Raw genomic sequence first — 25,440 nt, 5'->3', positions numbered from 1 at the left:
TTTTATAGTTTCAGTTGTGATTACTACGAATAACAATAAAAACACGATTTTGAATCGATCTGGTGACACAGTTCTTGGGTTAAATATATTGAAAAGACATAACAAATCAAAAAACAAAAGTGCAAATAAAGTATTTGCAAAGTTAGAAAAAGAAGACTACAAACAAAACAATAACACCAAATGGCAATCCCATGGCAGCCGGTTGTACGCACCGGATTGACCCGATGGAATCTTCATCGGCAAGGGCTGCCGCCTCAGTGTACTCTCCCTCTCATGGGAGAGGCACATCCCGGAGTGCCTTCTCCGTATGCTTCTGGTCCGTGCCGGGATTGAAAAGAATCCCGGACCCTGGTTCTGTTCCGTTTGCCAGAACCGCCTTCATCATCGGTCAGTGTCGGTGAGGCGTAACCGGTGCTTGGAGTGGGTACATTTCCGTTCTTGCTCTGGCCTAACTTCGCTACGGGAGTATAGTCATACTGGCTATGTCGCTAGGTGCTGTGCGAACATAGCCAGCAGTGGGTCACAAGCGTCGCCGTCGTCGCCTTCGGCGTCCTCGTCGTCGGACTATGTGACCCCCCCGACCTCTCCCGTACGGCAATTTATGCAACGACAGCACCCTAGCCCTACTATTGCCAGGCCAGTGTCGGGAAATGTATCGTTCTTGCAGTTAAACTGCAATGGACTGCGAGGCAAGATTGATGAGATTGTAGATTTTATGAGTCGGAAGAGCATATCGGTCGCAGCGATCCAGGAGACAAAGCTGACTAACACCTGCAGCTTGCACAGTTGTCACGGCTACAATGTGCTACGTAAGGATCGCTCAAGGAATGGAGGTGGGGGATTGGCCTTCGTTATACACCATTCCGTGCAGTATAGACCTATCTCGCCTGCGCTTGACGCTAGTGACCCATACATGGAATGTATGGGGGTAGCAGTCGGGTCCGGTACTGCCGAGATAGAGATATACAACGTGTATATACCGCCGGTTGGCAGCTGTGTCCCGATTAATGGCCAGGCCTACAGCCCCGACATAAGTGGGTTGCTATCTGGCCATAGTCGTCTGGTTCTGGGGGATTTCAATGCACATCACTCGTCATGGCATTCTCCCCTAGGCAACGACCAGCGTGACATAGCTTTGGCAGAGCAGATAGATAGCTCCACGTTTTGCACGGTGAATGAGGATGCCCCCACTAGGATTACGAGGAGGTGCAGCAGCTCGCCAGACATCTCAATCGCATCCCCTGATCTCCTGAGTGACGTATCCTGGCAAGCCGTCATCTCTTTGGGGTCAGACCACCTCCCCATAATCCTCACCATCGACCGACCACCCGACTTCATAACCTCTGAGCGCCGAACGTTCATCAACTACAAGAAGGCCAATTGGACTGGCTTCAGAGAGTATACCAATCGCCGCTTCAATGAACTGCCACCCCCCTCTGATGTGCTTGTGGCCGAGAGGAAATTCCGAGACATCATCAACGCAGCAGCCGCTCGCTTTATACCAGCCGGTCGAATACCGCAAGTGCGACCCAATTTCCCGGCGCAAGCAGTGGTACTCGCAGACGAGCGTGATGGGATTCGTGCTATGGACCCCGCTAACCCCAGAATCAGCGAGCTGAATCTGGAAATAAACAGGGTAGTCAACGAACATAAGCGGAATTTGTGGCTGGAACACTTGGAGCAATGTAACTTAGGCACCGGTGCAGGCAAATTGTGGGCCACTGTTAAGTCTCTCTCGAACCCCGGTAGACGGGACGACAGGACCTCAGTCACTTTTGGCGAGTTAACCGTGACTGATCCGAAGAGATGCGCCAGGTTGTTCAACCGTCAATTTATTGTGCATCCCGAGAGAGAGAGGGCAAGGAGGAGAGCCATTCGCCGTATTCGTGGTCTCCGAGCCGATGAACAGCCATCACAATTTACCGTTGGCGAAGTTACGAATGTCATCCGTGGCGCCAAACCTTCCAAGGCGTTGGGCCCCGACGGAATCTCTACATTGATGCTGAAGAATCTGGATTTACCTGGAGTTGAGTACCTTACCACAGTCCTTAACCTGTCATTGAACACTCTTATAGTTCCCGATGTCTGGAAAATGGGCAGAGTGATCCCGCTACTGAAGCCTGGTAAAGACCCGAGTTTGGGGGAGTCGTACAGACCGATCTCCCTTCTCTCGCCAGTGGCTAAGACGCTTGAGGCATTACTCCTCCCGAGCCTCGTAGGAGAATTTCCATTCGCCGAGCATCAACACGGATTTCGGAGACTGCACAGCACAACAACAGCTTTGCATGCCATCACCACACACATTTGCCGTGGCTTCAATCAACCCAGGCCATGTGATAGGACGGTCCTCGTGGCACTGGACCTATCGAAGGCATTCGACACGGTCAGCCATGCCAAATTATTTGAGGACATCGCCAACACGTCCCTCCAGCTAGGCCTGAAACGTTGGGTCGCGAATTATCTGTGTGGCCGCCAGTCATTTGTGGAATTTAGGGATAAGAAGTCAAAACACCGTAGAGTGAAACAGGGAGTTCCCCAAGGTGGGGTGATATCTCCGGCTCTGTTTAACCTCTACCTATCCTCCATCCCACCTCCTCCAGACGGCATAGAGATCGTATCATATGCGGACGACTGTACGATCATGGCATCAGGCCCCCCACCCATTGATGACATCTGCGATAGGTTGAACGTCTACCTCAACGAGCTTGCCTCATATTTCGCCGCAAGAAATCTGAAGATATCCGCCACCAAATCTTCAGCCACACTGTTCACTACAAATACGCGTGAGGTGAATTCTGAGCTGACTGTGATGGTCGATGGAGAAATGATTCCGACCATCAAGTGTCCCAAAATACTTGGCGTCACATTTGACAGCTCCTACACTTTCTCCCCACATGCCACAGCAATCTGCAATAAAGTCAAAAGTAGAAACAAGGTCCTCAAGTCACTCGCTGGCAGCACTTGGGGTGCAGACAAAGAAACCTTGTTGACCACGTACAAAGCAATTGGCCGGTCTGTGGTAAGTTATGCAGCGCCAGTGTGGTCACGTCAACTTTGTGACACGCAGTGGAATAATATTCAGATCTGTCAGAATGCCGCCCTCCGAACTGCGACGGGCTGTCTCCTTAGTTCTCATGTAGACCACCTCCATCAGGAGACAAAGATCCTACCAGTTAAAAAAATCTTTTTCTTACTGGCTATGTTATACGACTTATCACGCAAAGTGCGTCGAACTTTCTGCAAGAACTGCCGATAACATTTTCTGCAATCACCCATCGATTCAATGCGTAAAAGAAAAAAACCATTGGATCCTAATATAGACGCAGTTCCGTGTAGCATTGAAATTTCAATGGATCAGCAACCATCGACCAGTTAAGTCGCCGATTACACGAGACATAACAATCTGCCGCCTTCTGGCCTATTGAGTCCCTCAAACCCGGCTGCTTCCCAGCTCCCAGTACCTCTGCCTTACCGTCTGGCACAACAGCATTTTACACTCCAAACTACCACCTACGACTCCTCAACCACTAAAAGTTGCCCGAATAAGAAAGCAATTTTTGCAGCCAAATTCGCTGCTGAAACTTCAATCGATGACATGTTATTTTATATAAAATCAAAGATTGACATTGATGTCGAATTGAGTGTTTATAAATTTAAGTACAATGAAAGGCGTAGCAAAGCTTCTTTTCGAATTATTGTTCCAGAACACATTTTTGAAGTTGTTATAAAACCTGATTTTGGTCCGAGAGAGAATTTTTCATTTTCTGCTGATCACATATCTCTAGTATATCAAAATGTTAGAGGGTTAAATAAAGAACTTTCGTCTTTTTACTCAGATAGCTTTAATTTCGATCATTATATTTTCGCTTTTACTGAAACTTGGCTTCAGTACAAGGTATACGATTCTGAAATATTAAAGGGTGATTTTTTTGAGGTTAGGATTTTCATGCATTAGTATTTGACAGATCACGTGGGATTTCAGACATGGTGTCAAAGAGAAAGATGCTCAGTATGCTTTGACATTTCATCATGAATAGACTTACTAACGAGCACCGCTTGCAAATCATTGAATTTTATTACCAAAATCAGTGTTCGGTTCGAAATGTGTTCATTCACCGTAACGTTGCGTCCAACAACATCTTTGAAAAAATACGGTCCAATGATTCCACCAGCGTACAAACCACACCAAACAGTGCATTTTTCGGGATGCATGGGCAGTTCTTGAACGGCTTCTGGTTGCTCTTCACTCCAAATGCGGCAATTTTGCTTATTTACGTAGCCATTCAACCAGAAATGAGCCTCATCGCTGAACAAAATTTGTCAAAATTTGAACACATTTCGAACCGAACACTGATTTTGGTAATAAAATTCAATGATTTGCAAGCGTTGCTCGTTAGTAAGTCTATTCATGATGAAATGTCAAAGCAAACTGAGCATCTTTCTCTTTGACACCATGTCTGAAATCCCACGTGATCTGTCAAATACTAATGCATGAAAATCCTAACCTCAAAAAAATCACCCTTTACATTCCAAATTTTAAAAATGTAGGCGTGATCGGAACAATAAAATTTAAAAAAAAATCTGGCGGCGGTGTGCTAATTGCGGTCTCCACTAATTTCCTTTCGAAGAAATAATTGTGGAATATTCCTTGGACATTGAATTTGTAGTCGTAAAGATATTTTTGAAAAAGGTTTCAATATTTTTTTTCATATTCTTACGTCCCACCCTCTTCATGTGAGGATATTTATTTTAATCAGTATTTCAGTCATCTCAACCAAGAGACACATTGATCGCTCTTGGTAATTTTAATCTTCCTCAAATGAACTGGATTCATTCGTCCGAGTCAAATGATTTAACACCCGTGATAGAAAATGGAATTTCTAATGAATGTATCGGCATATTGTTAAATTTTGGTCTTTTTCAAATTAATTACATAACAATTAATTTTCTAAATTACTCGATCTTGTTTTTTTTAATCAACGGACACTCAAATTACTTATATCCTATCCCCTAAAAGAGCTGCAGTAATTGAAAAAGTGTACTGTTGTGCTCTCTCTCTTCTGTTCATTGGAATGAAATTTTCAGATCTAAAGATATCGATGATATGATTTAAAATTTTTATACTGTGTTACTTGACTTTATTTTTCAATCTGTCCCTAAAACTACTTTTTGCAACACATCTGGTCCTCCATGGAATACAACCAATCTATCTAGGTTGAAGAACAAGAAGAATAAATTATATAAAAGGTTTAAACGCTCGGGGTCAACGTCTGACTTTTCAAAGTATTCTTTAGCAAGATGTGAATACAATCAACGTAGCAGCCGCTCGCTTTATACCAGCCGGTCGAATACCGCAAGTGCGACCCAATTTCCCGGCGCAAGCAGTGGTACTCGCAGACGAGCGTGATGGGATTCGTGCTATGGACCCCGCTAACCCCAGAATCAGCGAGCTGAATCTGGAAATAAACAGGGTAGTCAACGAACATAAGCGGAATTTGTGGCTGGAACACTTGGAGCAATGTAACTTAGGCACCGGTGCAGGCAAATTGTGGGCCACTGTTAAGTCTCTCTCGAACCCCGGTAGACGGGACGACAGGACCTCAGTCACTTTTGGCGAGTTAACCGTGACTGATCCGAAGAGATGCGCCAGGTTGTTCAACCGTCAATTTATCGTGCATCCCGAGAGAGACAGGGCAAGGAGGAGAGCCATTCGCCGTATTCGTGGTCTCCGAGCCGATGAACAGCCATCACAATTTACCGTGGGCGAAGTTACGAATGTCATCCGTGGCGCCAAATCTTCCAAGGCGTTGGGCCCCGACGGAGTCTCTACATTGATGCTGAAGAATCTGGATTTACCTGGAGTTGAGTACCTTACCACTGTCCTTAACCTGTCATTGAACACTCTTATAGTTCCCGATGTCTGGAAAATGGGCAGAGTGATCCCGCTACTGAAGCCTGGTAAAGACCCGAGTTTGGGGGAGTCGTACAGACCGATCTCCCTTCTCTCACCAGTGGCTAAGACGCTTGAGGCATTACTCCTCCCGAGCCTCGTAGGAGAATTTCCATTCGCCGAGCATCAACACGGTTTTCGGAGACTGCACAGCACAACAACAGCTTTGCATGCCATCACCACACACATTTGCCGTGGCTTCAATCAACCCAGGCCATGTGATAGGACGGTCCTCGTGGCATTGGACCTATCGAAGGCATTCGACACGGTCAGCCATGCCAAATTATTTGAGGACATCGCCAACACGTCCCTCCAGCCAGGCCTTAAACGTTGGGTCGCGAATTATCTGTGTGGCCGCCAGTCATTTGTGGAATTTAGGGATAAGAAGTCAAAACACCGTAGAGTGAAACAGGGAGTTCCCCAAGGCGGGGTGATATCTCCGGCTCTGTTTAACCTCTACCTTTCCTCCATCCCACCTCCTCCAGACGGCATAGAGATCGTATCATATGCGGACGACTGTACGATCCTGGCATCAGGCCCCCCACCCATTGATGACATCTGCGATAGGTTGAACGTCTACCTCAACGAGCTTGCCTCATATTTCGCTGCAAGAAATCTGAAGATATCCGCCACCAAATCTTCAGCCACACTGTTCACTACAAATACGCGTGAGGTGAATTCTGAGCTGACTGTGATGGTCGATGGAGAATTGATTCCGACCATCAAGTGTCCCAAAATACTTGGCGTCACATTTGACAGCTCCTACACTTTCTCCCCACATGCCACAGCAATCTGCAATAAAGTCAAAAGTAGAAACAAGGTCCTCAAGTCACTCGCTGGCAGCACTTGGGGTGCAGACAAAGAAACCTTGTTGACCACGTACAAAGCAATTGGCCGGTCTGTGGTAAGTTATGCAGCGCCAGTGTGGTCACGTCAGCTTTGTGACACGCAGTGGAATAATATTCAGATCTGTCAGAATGCCGCCCTCCGAACTGCGACGGGCTGCCTCCTTAGTTCTCATGTGGACCACCTCCACCAGGAGACAAAGATCCTACCAGTGCGAAGACATAACTACATGCTGTCTAAGCAATACCTTTTGGGCTGTTATCGCAGAAATCATCCAAATCATCATCTTGTGGATAGATACCCACCGCCCAGAAGCCTTAAGGTAGATCTACATGATCTAGAGCGTGAGGTCCAGCGCTATAAGAGAGAACCTCTAGATCAAGCGGCATATCAAGCGGGTCTGAACAACATTCATGCAGACACGGTAGCAGACGCGTTAACTGGCTACCGGGTGAATGTAGTCCTTGGAGTACGACCGCCACCCATTGCACCCGAAGAAATCGACCTCCCCCGGCAAACCAGAGTGATTCTGGCTCAATTACGTTCCGGCAGATGCAGCCGCCTCAATTCCCACAGAGCTAGGATTGATGCCGACGTGCAAGATGTATGTCCCGACTGTAACCAGGGACCGCACGATACACGTCACCTGTTTAACTGCCCGGCCAGACCCACTCGACTCAGACCCAGATCCCTGTGGACGCACCCCATCTTAGTCGCGGAGTTCCTGGGTCTTGACACTCAATAGAATCAAGCAGACGAAAGATAGTACACAATAAACTGCTACAACAACAACAACAACAACAATAAAGAAAACAAATTGGCATATGGCAGTTAAATAAAATCAAATCGTAAATCCTTTTACAAATTTGTGAATTCAAAGCGCCGTTGAAATAGTTTACCGAACTTTCCTAGATATAAAGCTAAAGTAGCTGATAACGATTCATGTATTGCTGACATCTTTGCAAACTTTTTTAGCACTTCTTACTCAGATAATTATTATGATTTATGTGGAACATATCCATACACAATTAACAATTCAGCTTTTATAGGCGTGTCTGGGATTGTCGAAAACGTAGTACTTGAAAATTTAAAGTTACTGAAGATAACTTTTAATCCTGGTCCACATGGAATTCCATCGAACATTTTAAAGCATTGCGCTCTCGAACTTTCATATGCCCTTTGTACACTTTTCAACAGTTCATTAAAGCATGGATATCCACTTATTTTTTCCCATCCCACTGTGCGTCGGCGATAAGTTGGTGGAAAATGAAAGTAGTACTCTGTTTATAGTGAGGAAAATGGCAAATAAAAAATTATATTGAAAACCATTATGGCTGGCATTGCAGGCATCATTTTTGTTTTGTTTTATTGGTTTAGATAGTTAGTTTTTCTTAATTTATTTCCGAAAAAATAAATAAAATAACAGAAAACAATAAGTGCAGACAAAACAAGAAACAGAGTGCTAAGTTCGGCATAGCCGATACTCCACAATGGATCGCATTTGTCGAGTTCTTTTCCCGGTATCTCTTTTTAGGCCAACAAAGGATTAAAGAAAATAATTGCTATGCTATTGGTGCGATTTCAAGTTATTGTCCGATTCGGGCCATAATCGAATATTAGACCATAGTACAAGTGTAAAATTTATCCAATTCGAATAACAGTGGCGTTCTTTAGAGGCTCAAGGAGTAAAATTGGTAGATCGGTTTATATGGGACCTGTATCAGGCTATAGACCGATTCACAACATATTTGATACGCATTTTGAAGGTCATGGGAGAAGCCGTTGTACAAAATGGCAAATCGGGTAATAATTGCGTTCTCTGAAGCCTCAAGAAGTCAAGATCCCAAATCGGTTTATATGGCAGCTATTAACAAAACACTTCATGCAAAATTGCAGCCAAATCGGATAAGAATTGCGCCCTCTAGGGACTCAAGGAGTCAAGATTCAAGATTTATATGACAGCTATACAACGAATCCGTATTTGTAATTTATATTGAATAAAGCCTTGATTTTCTGCTAAATTACTAAACTCAACGTCTTTGCAATCTTCTGACCTGTTTAAATATTCTAAACCTACGAGAGTAGCCATTTACAAGACTATCGTAAAGCTTAACTTTTTTGAGGTTATACGTACTCAGAACGTTTTGACATACGAGCGCTATTTGTGTTGAGAAACAATAAAGCGATTTTCGATGATTAATATTTGTTTTTGTGTTCTTTAATCCCGAAATACAGAAGGCAACCCTCGTATTCGATTACTTGACACTACTTTTAAGTGGTTAACAACTTGGTATTGAGTTTGAGACGCAAATAAGTTGTTTCTCAAAACAAGTACGTGGCGACACCCAGGATGGAAGCATATATATAAGAGAGAGTTGGAATCAACGCATATATCGTGGAATCAAGCCAAGGCTTTGGCCAACGATAGAGCTCGATGGAAAGAGCTTGTTGATGCCCTATGCTCACATTATATTGGTTGCCCAAAAAGTAATTGCAGATTTTTCATATAGTCGGCGTTTTGGCCGTGTCATACATCAAATTAAAGGCCATTCTCTTTTTAACTTTTTACGGTCAATAACGAACAACGTAAATAGAACAGAATTCGAGATAATTAAGCCAATGTCTCTAAAAACGTGCAGATGACCCCTGTGCTGATAGTCAGTCTGAAGTTTTTTGCAATTAAGGTAAAGATCGCATTTATTATCCAAGCATCACGAAAATTTGCATATGTCACTTTCTAAGCCCAAAGACAAACGCTTTGAATTTTTGGAAAAATCTGTTCAGAATTAGATATAGTTTTCATATATATAATTGGACCGATTTACACTTTAAAGTTTGCACGAAATTCGGTATGGAATGTTGCATTAACCATCTGAAAGCCTCTGCCAATTTTTATCAATTTGGATTTTTTCGACCCTAACATTTATATGACGAGAAGCAAAAATTTTTTTGCTCGTAGCGTCTAATCGAAATTTGGCTTTATGTCCTAACAAACTTTTATCAGTAAGCACGCTTATTCCTACATATCGTATACATTGTATATATACATTTTTACAATATTAGAATATTTTATTGTTATCAATAAGAGCACACAGTTGGCCAACTATCTCGAGTGAAGTTTATCTCGCGCGGTTTATCAATATAAACAAATGAACATATAAGAGTGTCACTCGCAAAATTCACTCGTAAAGTCAATGCGTTAATCCAAAATTGGTCAAACAAATTTTCTAGCAATTACTTTTAAAATGTGGAATTTCATTACATGTACAGATCAATTAATACACGAGTGTTTTTAACTGACGTTTTTGCTTGTGATGTGGTTTTTAACTTCTCCATCAGCCATACACAATCTTTATGTGGAACATAAACATAGTTGTTGTTGTTGTAGCAGTGTGTTGTACACTGACCCCTTGCCGATAAAGGAATCCAAATTTTGTATGTGGGGTTTTGTTTGAGCCGGGTTCATAAAAAGAAGTAGGTAGGTTTAGAATAAAAATAGTGCACAGGATTTAAGCATCCGATGTTCCTGCGGACATTCGCTTAAAAGAGTGAGAAGTGTTTATTGACATATGTTTTGAATTGCTGGATGTCGTAGGTAACGGAAAAGACATCTGCCGGAAGTCAATTCTACATACGGACCATGCCTACGAAAAAAAATTCGCTATTCGGAGCTCCGGCCGATATATGCTGGTTATATTCCATTTTCGGCCTGATGTACGAAGAAGAGATATTTTGAAGTTCAGAGGGAGTGAAATATTTCTTACACCGGAAAGAAATATTTCCAGCACTTGAATGCTATCTTCGACACTTCGAATACTAGCTTTGAGGAACGGACATCACTTTGTTACTTCATGCCCAGAACATTAAGAGCTTCTGATTGCTCGATATCTACACCATCGATAGAAGTTGACGATTGGCGGATTGATCCATAATCCGCCTCCTGTCTTCAATCTCCCGAAGACTCGGCCTATGGTTGAATGAAAATGAATGACAAAGGTTGTTGTCATCCGCGCTCTTGATTCGATTTGTTCCTTCAAGTGGGAGATTCGGATAACTGAGAAAATGGCATGTATGTATATAGTATTTTTGCCTGTCTTTTCGAAGCTCATTTGTTGTTAGCGAATTTTTAATTTTAAAATGCAATATAAAATCCAAAAAACTAGCTAGAAATCAAACCAATTTCATTCTACTCAAAAACCGGTCAATATCCTCTAAAAAATCGGTTGAACTGGTCCAGCGACAAACTGATTTTTACGATAATCGACCGACGATGGACTTGTAATTGTGTAGTATGCAACAATTTTGATCAGTGGCGACATCAATGTGCTTATGCGAATCTATGAATGATTGTTGAACCATGCTAATGTCTGCTATACGCATATAGTTCATTCCAACACCCACATACGAAAGGTACACGTTGTGCTAATGAAGCGTACAGTGATACAGTTCACCTATTGACATCTGCAATACAACAGTATTTGTGTTGAACGGTTGAAAGAAGCATGCAATATTTCATGCTCTTAGTACAAATCACGCTTTTTCATTTGACAAAAAGAACCCCATGTTGCGTTGCTGGGGACCGCTAGTGGCAATGTCAGCGCTTATCAACCAATGCAATGGATAACTATAACAAAACTTTTATTACGGAAGCGTCTTCAACGGAAACTGTATTCGATCTTTATAATAACGTTTCAACGCATATTGATATAAGTTGGCCCACTATATCGTGGGTTTTTATTAATGGTGTTTTGTTCATATTCATAATTGGCGGTAACGCCTTTACCATTATAGCAATTCGCACATGTCGCCGTTTACGCAGTTTGATCTCAAATTTGTTTATACTTTCATTGGCTGTTTCGGATCTTATAGTTGGACTAACTTTACCATACACCTTGTGGTTTTATCTGGACTCTTCAATGGTAAACAAGCTTGGTTTGTGCATGGCTCGTTTTTTCCTTATTATATTCGCGTGTTGTGTTTCAATTCTAACTCTCATATCTATATCGATAGATAGATATATTGCAATTGTATATGCTTTACACTACAGAAGGTGAGTATCAATTTATATACATACGGTGGTTCAAAAATGTTTGCCTATACATGTGTCAAGCAACTAAAATGGCTATATTTCCACTGATATTTATTTCATTTTGGGCACTTAAATTCAATAAAATACATATTTTAACATATGTAACCGGTTTCCATGACATCATATATTCATGAAAAGGTTCACATATAGCGAAAAACTTAATAATTATCGAAAATTCATATCAAAAAAGTTTACAAACATTAAGGAGCACGTATTTATTTTTTAAAAACTAAAAAAGTTTTATAAGACTTCTCTTTTTCATGGATGTTGTTGTTGTTGTAGCAGTGTATTGTGCACCGAGGCGGCAGCCCTTGCCGATGAAAAATTCCATCGGGTCAATCCGGTACGTACAACCGGCTGCCATGGGATTAAAAAAGTTTTATAAGACTTCTCTTTTTCATGGATCCTACTTTAGAGCGGCAATTAAATACAAAAAAATAGTTTATCCTTTTTTTCCACGATAAAAACTAGTTTACCGAACCCAGGACACCCCAAATTATATGGAGGTAATGCCTTGGTTTAACTATGAAGTAATAATTTTTATTTTAAAGTCTCATTAGTTTTTGCCACATTTTTTTGGATCATCCGACTCATTGCCAAACCCAACATTTTCTAAAGAGGATGTTGACAAACTGTACTTTTGAAAGTACAGGTTTCTGACGTAGTATACAACTATTATTGATTCATTCGTACACATAGAACGTCAACTAAACTGCCGAAATTTTTGGAATATGGGGCACTGTTACCAAAATGGAGCGTCCTTTTCTGGACGACAATATAAAAAGGTTTTCTCGGCCTTACCACTAAAGTTTACTGTTCATATACTTATTTATGACTCTTTGTACACGTGGATGTGGTTTTCCGCCAATTTTTTTCAATTTCACGTGAGGATATATTTTTTACAAATACATTATAATAATTAATTTTCGCATTTACAAATAAATTTCTGGACCTTGGCTTATTTTGAACTATACCTTGGTACGTTTTATTGAATTTGTGAAGAAAACGTTTGAAGTGGTCCTAGCATGTACTATACTATTCACGGGCAAGCCAAGTGTCATATAATTGCTCAAAATCCCGCAAAATAGCGAAAAGTGTACGTAAACTTTTTTGATTTGTTTTTCAAGTTTTTTTCTTTTTCATAGATATTAGCGCGAAAACAAGTGTGATATCTCTGAATATGTGATTTAGCAAAGTAGAGTCATATTAAGATGTGTACGTATAGTTATTTGACTAACTGTATGTATGTACAGCGTAATACAGTTTTATGAAAAGTCGAAATGTAAACTGTGGTCAATTTGATTAAATTAATTTTTGTTTTTTGTACTAAGAATATTTTCTCAAAAAATAATTACACTTAAAGTATAAACATTCCATTTCTTAACCCTAATAATGTAAATACAGAGTAACTACTGCTCTTTAATTACGTTTAATCTTAAAAATGAATACATTAATAAATAAAAAAAATATTTCTATATTGGGGTGCAAACTTTTAACTCTGATTCAACCTTTGTACTTGTGGCAACTACCCACAGCCAGATTTTTAAATAATTACAAGATACATTCGGCCCAGCTACTTTTTTTCCAATGAACTATTGATTTAATAAAAAAGCTGTTGTGATTTTTCTATGAGTAGTGATTTGCGTCGTGGACGTGATTCATTCATTCATGCTTACGCCGAAGAATTTTCATTTAATCACGGTTAAGCTCGATCACGTGACTGAATTTGGATCCCACTCTCGAATCGCGTGACTAACGCCCGAACCCACAACTAACGTGCACATCTCTAGGGGTACAAAAATTTACACGCACTCTTACCAAAGATTGAGTTGATAGACATGATCATACTGCATCTGCATCTGAATACTTTCCTGTTGAATCTGGTGTGAAACAGGGCTGTATTCTCAGTCCTGTACTCTTTTCGTTATACGTGAATGACCTTCCCTATATATTGCCTGGTGGTGTAAGAGTAGCGGACACTACGGTCAAAGTCTTATTATACGCCGATGACATTGTGCTATTATCTGACTCTCCATTGGGCTTACAAGAGATGATTTATGAACTTGAGAGGTACTGTTTGTTGTGGAGCTTGAAAGTAAACCTTTCTAAATCGAAAATTCTTGTTTTTCGTAGAGGTTCTAGAATCTCTTCGAATTTAAGGTGGTGCTTTGGAAATCAGAATATTGAAATTGTTAATAGTTACACATACCTGGGCGTTGAAATAACTTACAATTTGTCATTTAGAAAACACTTACAGAAGAAGCTTGCGGATTCCAAACTGGCCATAAATAGCACATGGTCGAAGTATATAAGTCACCCTAGTATTGCTAAAACTAATAAGATGAAGATATTCGATGCATGTTCCAGATCTATAATGTTTTACGCTGCACAGGTTTGGGGTTACACAAGGTTTGATGATGTAGAGAAGCTCTTTCGCTTTTTTACTAAGAAAATGCTTTATTTGCCTAATAATACACCAAATTACATGTTGTATCTAGAAACTGGATTTTCTTCTATGTTTTGTAACACTCTTAGAATCCATTTTAACTACATTAATAGAATATTGCGACTTAGCTCTCACCGCTTGCCCCGCTTGCTGGCGGAGAAAATCATAGAATTGAATGCATTATGGGCAAAAGAATGGTCAAATATTTGCCAAACCCTACAATATATTCCTGCTAATGCTACAAATCCGATATGCATGTATTCAGACAAAATAGTAGAATTACTGAGAATTCAAGAACAACGTGAATTTGAATCAGATGCAAGAAATTCACAGTTCCACGATCTTTATTCTGTGCTTGAGTATAATATAATTCCATTTCATACTGCTGACTTATCTTCACGAGCTACTAGCTTAATCATTAAAGCTAGAGGTGGTTTACTCGACCTTAACTCGAGATCATTCAGAAGTAACACCCATGGCACTTGTTCTATGTATAATACAGATCAAGATGAAAATACACTTCACTTTATTGGCGCCTGCCCACTATACAGAGAATTTAGAAAAAGTTATTTCGGAAAATATTCCCTTAATGAGTCCGAAGTATTAAATATATTAAATGGCACGAATAACTCATCACTATATAAATACATAGAAAATTGTACTAAGTATAGAAAATTAATTATTAATGAATTCAGTTTTTAATAACCAAAATGAAAAAAGAAAAAGCAAGAAACATATAGAAACAAACAACAATTTAGTGATAAGCATTGTATTACGGCTAACAGCATTTTTGCTAAGCCTAACATAGATTGTATTTAAGAACTTTATGAAATACTATTCTTGAATTGTAATTTGAATTCAATCTATTAATAAATAATAATAATAAAATAATAATACTGCATCTGCTATTACCAGCAGTAGTGAACAGGTACTTTTCCGACAGCGAAAATGAATGTACAAATTGGATTTCGCATTTAATAATAAATGATTAAGTAATTGAAATTTAATAACATGTTCAACATTTGATAGAAAAGGAAGAAACGCTGTTGGCCTAAAATCGACAGATCAATTGTCAATTATTTTTTTGCTATCTTCCAACCTAAAGGGCAGATGGACGATTTAACGCTGTTGGCCCAAAATCGGCAGATCAATTGTAAATTAATTTTTTGCTATCTTCCAACCTAAAGGACAGATGGACGATTTGATTATGCTATTGGCAAAATCCAACTAATGGTTAGATACATACACAGATAATAATAAATTTGAAAAACAACAAATTTGGTTGAAAAAACAACTACGGAAATTGTTAACTTTCCTGCAACAATTTATTTTGAATTTCAACGACCCAAAGACAAGACAAAAAACCATCTACTAGCCCGCCGCATGTGCTCTGCTTCGGATGGTGGTGTTTTTAATTTATTTGTTCGGTTCGCGCTGCTTTGCCTCCTTCGTTTTACAGCAGCTCTCGGGTTTTTCTCTGACACTCTCTCTACTATTACCTTTAAAAATTTTGGTGCCGCAGAGTATTCAACTCATGATCTCATGTTTGGTAGTCTTGCACGCATCCTCTACCCTACCGACATCACCTTCTTTACGATGAAATAAAAAATTAAAAAAAAAGTAAACACAATTTTTTCCTGAACACGAAATTAAATTTTTTTATGCCGAATTTTATAAAATAGATTTAATTAACAAAAAAATAAAAATATTTTTTGACCGACCGGGGGACTTGTGCCTGGGTTTGCAAGTCATGAATGGCATAGGAGTTTTGTGCTCTACATGGTAGTACACCTATTTTTACAACTACCTCAACTAAAGAATTTGTTGAAAGTCAACGAAATTTCAAAAATTTTGTGTGTCATGTCTGTTGAAGAGACTTACTTACGTACTTCAACAAATAATGTCTTCGATTCAATGCCAGAATTCGTTGAGAATTAAATGTTTGACAATCAAATTTGGTAGCTGGTTTTTTCTAATGGTTATTTTTTCTGTGTATGGAAAGACTAGTTTCAAAAACTTGTACGGAATCTAAGTTTTTTTTAAGAGTTATTTTTTCTGTGTATGGAAAGACTAGCTTCAAAAACTTGTACGAAATCCGTCATAAAGAAATCGCTGCAAGTGATATGTAACAAAAGGTGACATCAACTTGATTGTCAGTTAAATTCTGATTCAAAGCGTCTACAACTTCTACCACGGGCGTGACTCATAGTTTGATGAAAGCGAACTTCCCTTCGATTTAATCAGTTATTGACACAATTTTCAACCCATGGGTGTGTTTTAACCACGGCTACCGGAATAAATGGGATAAAAAAGTAATTCGAGGTAATAACGATAGGATTGTGGAAAAAATTTTTCAATTTCGATGCAAAAAAAAATGGAAATTCAAGAAGTAAACATAATAAGAAAACGATATTCAATCATTCTAATTCTAGATATGAGCCATTTACAAAACGAATGACTTCTATATTTATTCATTTCTGTCGTTTTAAGGTTTATGACACGCAGAGTGGCTCTATTTATTATAATCTTTAATTGGGGTTTTGGCGCTTTTGTGGCAGCTATTCCAATGTTCTGGAATAATTGGAGCAATGCCTACGAATGTGAATTTGATGAAGTATTACCACCTTGGTATATGGCTGGCATGATAACGCCGTCTTTTGCAGTCATTTGGATTTTAATGCTAATGGTGTATTGGCGAATAGTAAAAGAGGCTTCGAAACAAGCAAGCCAATTGAAGCACCCTCGGCGTTCATCAAATTCACATTTGGTTCATCCAGATTGGAAGTCTCTTCAGGTAAGAATGTTAACATAGTAAGTATTTTTGTTTATTATTATTGAACGACTTAATTTGTAATTAGGTTGTGATTTTGATTATGGGCTGCTTCTCATTGTGCTGGTTGCCGTACTTGATTGTGGCTTGTGCTCAGTTGTTTGAAGTCTCCAATAAATCATCACTTCTTTACAAAACGGCACTTTCCCTGGCTATGGCGAATTCTGCATTTAATCCGATTATTTATTCGTGGAAGAATTCAAATTTTAGACGTGCCTTCGTTCAGATGTTGCATTGTAAATCGCCAAATTGCTATCAGAAATCTTCTTTGGACTGCGACAACAAATCGTTGACGTGTGAGAAGCGAAGTTCGATGTCTAACACTATGATGCCAACAACTAAATACGAACAGTCCAAGGAGCGGTTTGGAGCGTTTTTATTCAATCAGTTACGATTTCAAACCGTTTATACAGTAACAGATAACATGCCAAAAATATAATAAATAATAACTTGAAACTTTTGAATCTTTTTATTGAAATCATTTTCAACAATACTTCCGTTTAATATGGTGTTGATTATTTACCTCACCGTAATGTAGATACTTTTGAGAGCAGCTATCGTAAAATTTTTATACAAATCTAACGTATTGGTAGTCAGCGACTTGAATTGTAATTTATTTGATGGAGTTTTTAGAGTTTTTGCCATCGTTTTGCTTATGCCATAGTTTCTCTTTTTCTCATAACCCTCGCCTTTTTTTCCAATCAAATCTCCTACTTTGAGAGTCTCTTGTGTCAAGCTCCAACATATACAGCCATATAATAAAATAGGTTGCACACTTCTGTTGAACATTCTGACATTTGTATTATTTCACTGCATCTCCAAACTTTGTTGAGTTTAAGAAAGGCGCTTCTTGAGTATGTCTGCTTCTGTTGTCCTTTGTTGTTTTGCTGCCAAAATGGGAAAGTTATCGCCATCATCAATGATATCGGCGTTTATAGTGAGCGGTGTCGATTTTTTGTTCCTATTCGCAACAATATGGTCTTAGCTATGCATATATAATTCACGTAGTCGATGTCTCAGCATTTGTCGCCTCTAAGGCGGAATCTAGTGGAATTATAACTAGCGTCGGCGATAAGATGCAGCCCTGCTTCACTCTTTTATTGATCTCGAAAGGACTGCTTTTTTTTGAAACTTTTCTGTTGAAACGGACTGAAGCTTCTGCATTCCTATAAACCTCCCTAATTAGCGTCACGATCTTTTCAGGGATGCCGTTATTTAACAGTGTGCTCCAAATTAAACTTCGCGAAACTGTGTCAAAAGCACACTCGAAGTTGATGAATAAAAGGTATAGGTAAGTATTTAATTCTGCAGACTGTCCAATGATTTACGCAAAGAGTTAATGTTTGCGGCACAAGAACGTCATGGCTGAAAACCTGTTTGTTCCTTCCCCAAAATGCTGCCAAGTGCAGGTGAAATACGCTGCAGAAGAATTTCTTTTAAATGATTTACTGTTACTTGTACTTGTTGTTAGGAAGAGCATTTGTTACTTCTCTAGTGCACGCATGAACTCGTGACATAATTTATGCAATCCCATGACAGCCGGTTGTACGTACCGGATTGACCAGATTGAGTTCTTCATCGGCAAGGGCTGCCGCCTCAGTGTATAACACACTGCTACAACAACAACAACATATTTTATGCTTGATCTGTAAGCGATATGGCGCGGATCGTTTAAAGGGAATGTTTGGCTCTAAATTGGCTTAAAGTTTCATACTGTCACACTGATTTTACGACATGTATCTAGTATTTAGATTTAAGCTTTATGTAACATTAATATAGTCTGGCAACTCTATTGAATGACAATATGCTTTTGACTTTTTATTGAAGTAAGTCTTAATTTAACCACCGGAGAGTAAAGGTCTAATAAATTCCAATTACCTAAACCTCTTAAGTAAACGTGTCCTTGGTGTATCACTTTAATTATCCTGACAAATAATTAGAAGAGGGATAACCTAAATTGCTGGAAGAGGAGTAGGAGACGAATAGAAGTTCGAAAGCGTGTGTCGCAAGACTTTCCGGGAAGATTTCTAAAAGTTTTTCCGAGCGGGTGTCGCAGATGGGAAAAGGAGACCAGTTTGCGTGACTGTGGTGTTAAGTCTTCGTGTTGAAGTAATTCCGACTGGTGACTGCGTGTGTCGCAGAAAGATTATTGCGTGTGTCACTAAAATCTTTGAAGGAAGGAATGGACTTCAACGCGTGTACAATGGTGGAGCTCAAGGAAAAAGCTCCAGGTGCGTAATTTGATGACGTCAGGTAACAAAGTAGAGCTAGTGGCCAGATTACAGGAGTTCGACAGTCAAAATCAAAATTACCTGAAGAGTTCAGTGGACACCGACAAAATACAATTAGAATTTGAAGATTCGGAGGAACTGATGCAAATCCACAAATGGACAACATGCAGAGAAAATGGATTGTTTGATGAATGCATTGGCGGCACTCACCAAGAAGATAGAATCCATGGAAACGACAAGTAAACGTAAAATTAATGAAAATGCCTGTGGGCAAGAATCGTTGATTCATTTGACAGGGTGTGCGAATGCGCAAACAAACACCACAAGAAAGAACAATAATTTTCCATGAAAACGATCAAAATACGTTACATTTTGATGTTGCGCAGATTTATAATTTTTGTATTTTCATAAAGGGGAGGTATTAAGAAAATGCAAAATTGGCGAATTTTTATATCGAACCTACTAAATTTCAAATGTTTTTACATTTCCGCTTATTTTCCTCTTTTTTGTATTTAAATTAAAGCTTGAAATGGTCTACATATCCTAGCCGACTTTCAATTAGTGTTTTTCTGAATGTTAAAATCCAAGTAGAACATCACATTTTACCTCACATACTAATAACGAACTTATATTTTCTATCACTTTATCTTTAAAAACCCAAAAAGAAACACAAAAATCTCTATTCCATCCGATTTATGTATCCGGCATTATCAAGGATTATTCCTTGATCTCCCTTCTCTTCTCTCTAATCTCCCTTATATGGGAACTACTTTAAAATATTGATCGATTCGTTCATGTATTGGAATTGGAGGCAACCTAGCAGCAACATAAGCAAAGCAAAAGTTGTGTCTCTGTGCAGCCTTCTTTTTGACTGTGCGACTTCAAAATCGATTATTCGACTTTTTAATCATTGAAAGTCGACTTCGAACTTTCGATTTTTACATAAAAAGTCGACTAATCGATTAGTCGAAAGTCGACTTTGGGATCCCTAGGAGAGATCTGTTTCTAAAACATCGAAATTTGGGTGACGAAATATGCAGCGAAAAATTTAATATAGCCATTAGGGCGATGACTTTTATCTTTTTTTTTCTTAAAAATTATTATTATTAATGACTAAAATAATTATTTAAATATTAAAAAAGGTTACGCAAAACCACTTTAAAATTATATATTTGTAAAAAAATTAAAATTTTTCTTTCTTTTTTTTTCAATCATACCACAAAACGGAAAATGTTTCAAGCCTATAACTTTCATGAAAAGCCACATAACCTATAAACAAATAACCTATATAACTTTCACGAAAAGCCACATAACCTATAAACGAATTGAGATATTGACCGTAAAACACGGTTTACATACTTCGTTTTTATTAACCATTAAGTGAATATAACACATTTGGAATCGTATGTTGAATTTTCGCTTGGGGTTTTTATACCTTCCACCATAGGATGGGGGGGTATACTAATTTCATCATTATGTTTGTAACTACTCGCTAGCAGCTTGAAATTCTGCACAAATACTTTTTATTAGTGTAGGTATTGTAAATGGGCCATATCGGTCCATGTTTTGATATAGCTGCCATATAAACCGATCTTGGGTCTTGACTTCTTGAGCCTCTAGAGTGCGCAATTCTTATCCGATTTCAAAGAAATTTTGCACGACGTGTTTTGTTATGATATCCAACAACTGTACCAAGTATGGTTCAAATCGGTCCATAACCTGATATAGCTGCCATATAAACCGATCTTGGTTCTTGACTTTTTGAGCTTCTAGAGAGCGCAATTCTTATCCGATTGGAATGAAATTTTGCACGACGTGTTTTGTTATGATATCCAATAACTGTGCCAAGAATGCTTCAAATCGGTTTATAACCTGATATAGCTGTCATATAAACCGATCTTGGGTCTTGACTTCTTGAGCCTCTAGAGGTCGCAATTATTATCCGATGCCTGAAATTTTATCTCATGTCAAAAGGTCCAGCTGAAAGGTTTATTGACACATTTTTAGGAACTTTAACCAAACTAAAAACCGAAAATGTAACATTGAGTCAAACGAGTTCACAACAAAAGATGAGGTGATGAGATGGCGGCAACCAGTCTATTTGTGAACTTTAACATTTTTGTCTTTCTGTAGTTTATCTACGCCCTTGTATTTTGATAACGAGCCTGAGAAGCCAAATAAATTATTCAAAAACAGCCTGCAGAAAAATTTGTCCGTATTTGAGGGGAGGGATCCAATTTGTAGTGGAAAGCGGGATAGCATCATTAATATTTCTTTACAATATGGAATTCTCCGAGAATCTCTTTTCGGCCCTCTTTTGTTTATTCTTTATCTACGAATATCTACTTGCTTACTTCCGTAAGAAGATGTCCTACTTATAGTCGTTTGCTATACCAAGTAGTGTATGGTCTCGAAGTTGTTTTTCTTTGTACAAACTTAAAACAAATAGCATTGGTTAAACGGACATTGAATGAGATCCTGTGATTTATTTATCGTGTTAATATGCATGCTTCCAATCGTAATATGTACAGCTGTTCTTAGATCCTGTGCTTTATTTATCGTGTTAATATGCATGATTCCAATCGTAATATGTACAGCAGTTCTTAGATTATTTTATGATTTCCTAAAATTCAGTTTACTTATGTTCCACAAAATCAATAAATATGGGCGGGCGGTAAGCCTGTATAAATGCTGTATTTTTAAACAGGTCCACTTGAAATTGGAATATTATGTCGAGTATCTGTCCCTTAGTTATCAATTGGCATTATTTGAATAGGAGTTTACATTAATAATACAGAGTACATGTACAAGTATCACTTACTATCATCGTTAACCTACTTATTGTTTGTGTATTATGACTGGGTGCTGGCGGCCACCGTAGCGCAGAGTTTAGCATATCCACCTATGACAATGAACGCCTGGGTTCGAATTCTGGCGAGAATATCAATAGAATTTTCAGCCGTGGTTAACCCCTCCAAATGCTGGCGACATTTGTGAGGTACTGTACCATTTTGTATGGCAGCCATGTTAAAACTTCTTCCTAAAGAGGTGTCACACTGCGCACGCCGTTTGGACTCGGCTATAAAAAGGAGGCCCATTGAGCTTAAACTTGATTCTGACAGCATGTTTGCCCTGTTCTTAAGTATAATGTTCATGGGCAAATTTGTATTATGGCAGGGGAGCCAATTTTGATACTTGTAAATATTTTTTTAGATTTTTTTTTGTGAATTTATTTGTCCAGCTGAAACCAATATAGGGTTTGTATTCAACCAGTTGAGAAAAGCGTTTATACAGCTTCAGATAATTTGCTAGAAATAAAAAAAAAATACACGAAACTTGGCGTTTCGATGGCACTTACCTCCGTTCCCACTAGGCCGAGGGCACCTTTTAAATTTTGAGACATGCGGAAAGGAACTTTCTCTGGAACCCTCAAAGACTTGCCCTTCTCAAAGCAGACGTTGTAATCAATGTGAACGATCTCTCCAGTTCCCAGCTTAATCAAGATGTTGTCCAAATGTCTATCACCAAGGCCAATAACGTATCCTATGATAGACATAACCGCCATTGACATGGTATAGCGACGCACTGATTTACGCCAATCTACAGAATTCGTAGAATAGCACCAAATTTCCTTTGCCAACAAATCTCCAGGTGTTTCTGAACTCAACTCGCGCAGCACCCGCTTCAATATTGCAATTGGCCATTGCTTGCGGGGATCGGAAACTTTCATATTACGTTCAGCTAAAAGCGGCGTCAACTTATTGTAGAACAATTCCGAGGGCCGAGATGTTGCGGCCGCCGTGGGACTTTGTAAGACGGGTTCATACGATTTAGAATTCTGCCGCTCCTTTTGCTGTTGTTTTAATAGAGCTTCACGTTGCTGCCATTTCTTGTAAATCGCAAAGAGAGGGGTGCAATGGTCCACCCAGCTAATCAGCCCCGACTGTGTGCCTAAAGGAATTACAGAATAATGATGCGCCTTAAAACAGTCTATTGTAGCCTTTGAACCGTACGATCGGCTCATCATTGAGTTGGATATAGAAAGAAATTGCATTATGCGCTCATCTAAGTGTAAATCCTCTTGGCCCTTGAACAAATATGTGTACGTTTGGCCATTGCTTCCACAAAATGATAATTTCTTGGGTTTCGTTTTAGTGGGCAGTATATAAATCGTGCTCTCCACAGATTTGATAAATACCGCAGGTTTTTCGTACGTATCAACGCCAGGCATTGAAATTGTGGTATTACGCATATTCGCCAGCACCGGACTTACGTCTGAAATTCGAATAGTGGAAGAACTTCCTCGGAGGGGTCGTTGCTGGAATATACTATACAGTTGTTTTATTTTTTGCCAATATTCCGATGGTTGTGCGGTATCAGTGGGCTTTGTTAGTTCCTTCCTCACAATTTCAATGTGGTGCCTAAAGCGCTCCTGGAAGTTGCGTTCATAGTTTGTTTCGGCTTCTTTTTCTGTTGCCTCAACGATCCTCTCAAAGTCCTTCAACAGATGCTTTCTGAATATGTCATACTTAATTAAAAGTGCATCTCTGTTAGTCGATTTTCTAGATTCCGCTTCCAAAGCGTTGTACAGATGTGAGTATTCGGCGTAGAGTTGCGCCAAACTATGAATCCAATATTCCTCCCATAAAAGCGTAATGCGTCTCAGTTCGCACACAAGCATCTGCACTTGCAGCACCATGTTGGGAGCTTGTGAGGAAAGGGAATTCAAAAGTGCTACAAAACAATTACTCAACTGTTTTTGCGATTCAGCAGCAACACAGTTTTTTTGTTCCTGTTGGGCCCCAACAACAGCTGGGAATATGATAAGCTGTGGTTGATTAACAGCAAGGCGGCAAAGTAAATCCGACACACTGCGTCGCACGTAGTTTTCATGGTGGTTTAGTCTACTGAACAGTTGAGGAATAATAACTTTCCAGGGTCTTAATGGAGTGTTGCGCAGACCTTCTTCCAATGCATCCTGCAAAGAATGTGGCAATAGAAAGAATAAGTATCAAAGATATGTTTTTGTTTTTTCGATCTTTCTGTTAAATAAATAATCAAGCTCGAGGTCTTAGTTGTGGGTGTTTTAGTTCTATTTATTTTCTCGATATTACGCCATTTTCATGAATTGAATCTTCAATTATATTTTTCCTCTACCAATTAAATACAAAATATTTGTAAATGCACATTAACACAGACTTAACTTATTCCAATGTAAAAAATTGTATATGAACATAAAATATTGACAACTCACGGTAACTTCGATTAAACCATAAATGTATAATTGTATGATGGCTAATATTCGAATATGGATGGGCAACTAAAGAAGTTAGACTACCATCACAGATGTTTAAATTTAGTATTTTTTACATTGTTGTTAGCTTCTTTTTATTAATCTACTTGTGTTCTTTTACAGTTGTAATGTGCCCTCTATTCATTTTCCTTCTCTCTTGGGACGACTGTTACGAAAACGTGAGATTTCTAATCGTTGCACTTTGAAGCCATTTCTTTCGAAGAGCGAAAGTTCATCTACTTAAGGTTACCGTGTGTGACTACCATAGGCAAAAGTTATTTTTACTTATCGATCTATGGATATTTCTTTCCTTTTTCTATGAGATGTCCGCAGTGTTGTTAGGAAATTAGGGAATTTTTTTTCGTGATCGAAAAAATTTGCTCATTTTGATGGGGGAAAATTTTTATACTGGTGATTCTCGGGGGGAAACTTCATCAGTATAGCTCTTAGGCTGCTTGCCAATAAATAGCAAAGTTGTAGGGTTTGTAAACATATGACGTTTGGTGTGGTGAATAATTTTTGGGTAGCACAGGGGCTAGTAAGATTTTTGACAGCACAGAAAATTTTGACGTTTCATTGAGCAAAGTCCCGCCATTTTGTGATTTTTCTATAACGGCGTCAATAGTTTGTTTTTCCATGAGTTTCATTTATCTTTTTCATGTAAACAATAGAAAAAAAAAGTAGAAGCAAATTTGCATTCATTTTTTGTGAGGTAACGATTTTTTATGTAATTTTTTAACTTTAGTTGAGTAACC

The 25,440-nt window shown here is 39.1% G+C and overlaps 2 protein-coding genes across 3 annotated transcripts in view; one reads left to right on the top strand and one right to left on the bottom strand.

The window, feature by feature from the left end:
• The window catches only part of LOC106093077 (serine/threonine-protein kinase Smg1), a 48,894-nt gene that overhangs the window by 5,605 nt on the left and 17,849 nt on the right, over nucleotides 1-25,440 (bottom strand). For both annotated transcript variants that reach the window (XM_013260057.2, XM_013260058.2), the window contains exon 5: nucleotides 22,751-24,370. In XM_013260057.2, coding sequence (XP_013115511.2) covers nucleotides 22,751-24,370 — 1,620 coding nt within the window. The remainder of the gene's footprint in view (nucleotides 1-22,750; nucleotides 24,371-25,440) is intronic.
• On the top strand, nucleotides 11,413-17,617 carry LOC106093079 (beta-1 adrenergic receptor). The gene is made up of 3 exons (XM_059366344.1): nucleotides 11,413-11,846; nucleotides 16,822-17,125; nucleotides 17,190-17,617. Exons 1-3 carry the CDS (start codon nucleotides 11,413-11,415, stop codon nucleotides 17,598-17,600), a joined length of 1,149 nt encoding a protein of 382 aa, XP_059222327.1. The 3' UTR covers nucleotides 17,601-17,617.

This window comes from Stomoxys calcitrans, chromosome 4 (genome assembly GCF_963082655.1).
Source record: "Stomoxys calcitrans chromosome 4, idStoCalc2.1, whole genome shotgun sequence".
In the NCBI taxonomy this organism is placed as follows: domain Eukaryota; kingdom Metazoa; phylum Arthropoda; class Insecta; order Diptera; family Muscidae; genus Stomoxys; species Stomoxys calcitrans.
This window is presented reverse-complemented; position numbering and strand designations above follow the sequence as displayed.

Coding starts and splice junctions, on each gene's coding strand:
- LOC106093079 (XM_059366344.1), top strand. CDS start 11,413: ATGGATAACTATAACAAAACTTTTATTACGGAAGCGTCTTCAACGGAA. Junction 11,847..16,821: donor TATGCTTTACACTACAGAAG/GTGAGTATCAAT, acceptor TGTCGTTTTAAG/GTTTATGACACGCAGAGTGG. Junction 17,126..17,189: donor CAGATTGGAAGTCTCTTCAG/GTAAGAATGTTA, acceptor ATTTGTAATTAG/GTTGTGATTTTGATTATGGG.